Here is a 2722-nt window from a genome sequence, read left to right on the forward strand (position 1 = left end):
CTGTGCCCATGGGGGGGGGTTTGCCCTGCTCCCCCCACCTCTCCTGCTGCTGTAACCCAATCCCTCGGGTATAAATACCCTGGTCCTGCTGCTTCCCAGGGGGATTCAGGCATCCAGCTGGGCCCCCATGGATTGGCTGGAGCGTAACGGGGGGGTCTCAAGCCCCATGAGAGGTTGAGGGTGGTGCCCCCACTGATGTTCCCCCCGCCCAGCCCATCCCTGCCATCCCAATTCCAGCCCCCCCAGACACTTCCCAGCAGATCCCGAAGCTGCGTCGCGCCCTTTATTTGCAGCAGGAGCTGGTGGGGTGGGGGGGCCTCAGGTCTTCTTCTGCTTGCGACCTGGGGGCGGGGGAAAGAGGGGGACAGGTTGTTGAGGGCCGGGAGGACCCCCCAGCCCGGTTCCTGCCCCGAGGGGACGCGGGGGGGACGCGCACGGAGCTCGTTGTTGTTGGCGATGGCCCTGGCGGCGCGGGCGCGGGGGCCCTGCTGGGTGAAGTGGTACCCGAAGCGGGTGACGCTGGGACACTGCTCCAGCATGGTGGCCATCTCCATCTCCACTGTGTCCCCCAGCCGCTGGCACTGCGGGGCGACCGGGCACACTGGGAAGTTGGGGACACCCCTGTCCCCTCCCCTGGGCACCCCCACGGCTGCTTGTCCCCCTACCTGGTTGTCCACCTTGAGCTCACTGAGGGTGCAGTTCTTGTACATGGCCTTGATGATGCTCATCATCCCGGCGCTGGTGATGAAGTTGGATTCGATGTTGAGGCTCTGCAGGGTCTTGTTCTCCTCCAGCATCTCAGCCACAGCCTGTGTGTCACCTCAGGGTGTCACCTCGGGGTGTCACCTCGGGGTGTCACCCAGGGCTGGCACCCCCCTCTCTGGTGCATCCTGGGCCACCAGTGCCCCAAACGATGGTGGAAAAGCCACTGTCACCTGCCCTTGGTGCCCAGGGTGGTGTTGGGGGGGCAAGAGGACCCATGTCCCCCATGTCTGGGGACACGAGGGGACACGGGGTGGGGACTCACGGTGGCCACGGGGTCGTTGCTGCGGGTGGCGACCAAGCTGAGCTTCCTGACGTGGGTGTTGGTTTTCATGGCCTCACAGATGGCCTTGAGCGTGGCGATGGGAATGTCCTGAGCGAGGGGACACGGGTGTCACCAGGGGCCTGGGGACAGCCCCGTGGGGAGGTGGGTGGCATTGAGGGGGTGGGGATGTCCCCAAGGGTATGGGGGGCATCTTGAGATGTCGCACAAGGGATTAAGTGGCACCCAAGGGAGCTGGGAAGTCACTGAGGGGACACAGATGCCCCCAGATGAGGACCAGTGTCCTGGAGCCACCCTGGGATAGGGACCAGCCCTGAGGGGACACCCCAGGATGGGGACTGGCACCCCAGGACCGGGACTAGCACCTTGGGGACACCTTGGGGACATTGCCACCAGGTGCCTCACCTTGATGTTGTTGAGGTTGACCTCCTCCAGAGCTGCGTCGTCGGCCTGGATCTGCCGCAGCGTCTCCTCCACGTTGGTGGGATTTGGGGGCTCATCAGGTACCGGTTTGTAGGTGTCGGGCTTCACCACGCCTGGGGTGCACACGCGTGTGCAAGGGGGCACACATGGCCGTGCACGGGGATGGGGACACGTGTGACCACTTGGGGGTGGGGACACAAGCGTTTGCACACATGCGTAGGGGTCACCACGGGGACTCCTGGAGTGATTGTGATCCCCAAATCCCCCCCCCCCAAACAGCCCTGGGGACCCCTGTGCCAGGGGGCAACACCCCCCCCCCCCAACAGCCCTGGGGACCCCTGTGCCAGGGGGCTCATCCTCGTGTCCCCTGTTCCAGGGGGCACTTGTCCCCCTGTCCCCGTGTCCCCAAGGTACTCACTGTTGATGCCCTCCGTGTTGGTGATGTCCCCGCTGCAGATGGCGTCGTAGTACTGCTTGTTGCTCATCAGGGTGTACATGCCCAGGATGGCTGTGGGGCCGGGGGGGTCAGGGGGTGTCCCAGGAGCCCCCTGGTCCCCTCATGTCCCCCCGGGGGTGGCTGCAGCCCCCCCAGCCCTGCTGGGGGGCACAGGGAGCGGGTGGGCTGGGGGCCAGTGGTGAAAGCCGAGCACAGGGGCACGGAGCTGCTTTTAGCCCGGCCCTGGCGGGGACCCAGGGAGGACACACGGGTGTGACACGGGGCTGGGGCAGGTGTGTGACATGCTGGGCCCTGCAACGTGTCCCCCGGGCAACTAACTCCCCTTGTGTAACACGTTGGCTCCGTGCGAAGCTGCCGTGGGACACGATGTCCCCCGTGGTGCAAGGTGGCACCTCGTGCAAGGCCGTGCAGGGACGCGGTGGCCTCGTGCAAGGCTGTGGTGTGACATGGTGGCCCTGTGTGAGGCCATGGTGTGACACGGCAGCCCCCTGTGATGTTGTGGTGTGACTTGGTGGCCCTGTGTGAGGCCACAGTGGGACACGGCAGCCCTGTGTGCCGTGGTGTGGCACTGGTGTGTGGCACTGGTGTGTGTGACACGCTGCCCCGCGGGACCCACCGGCGATGTCGCACATCTCGGCCTCCGTGGCATTGGCCAAGGCCTCCTCCAGCTCGGGCTCCAGCGTGATCTGCTCCTCCCGGGGGATCTCCCGCGTCGGGTTCTTGGGCACAAAGGGCTTCCCTGGGGGACACGGGTCACACCTGGTACCAGCTGGTGGCACTGGGGGGGGGGGGGGGGG

At 66.1% G+C, this 2722-nt stretch overlaps 1 protein-coding gene across 1 annotated transcript; it reads right to left on the reverse strand.

Moving 5' to 3' along the window:
* Positions 1 to 298: 298 nt before the first annotated feature.
* On the reverse strand, positions 299 to 2664 carry TMOD4 (tropomodulin 4 (muscle); the record flags this gene model as incomplete). Its single annotated transcript, XM_009998080.1, has 7 exons — positions 299 to 341; positions 437 to 581; positions 666 to 809; positions 1028 to 1135; positions 1451 to 1581; positions 1887 to 1976; positions 2542 to 2664. Coding segments are annotated over 7 exons (764 nt in total), but the record flags the coding sequence as incomplete, so codon positions are not given.
* Positions 2665 to 2722: the final 58 nt, after the last annotated feature.

This window comes from Chaetura pelagica, unplaced genomic scaffold (assembly GCF_000747805.2).
Source record: "Chaetura pelagica isolate M959 unplaced genomic scaffold, ChaPel_1.0 scaffold475, whole genome shotgun sequence".
NCBI lineage: Eukaryota > Metazoa > Chordata > Aves > Apodiformes > Apodidae > Chaetura > Chaetura pelagica.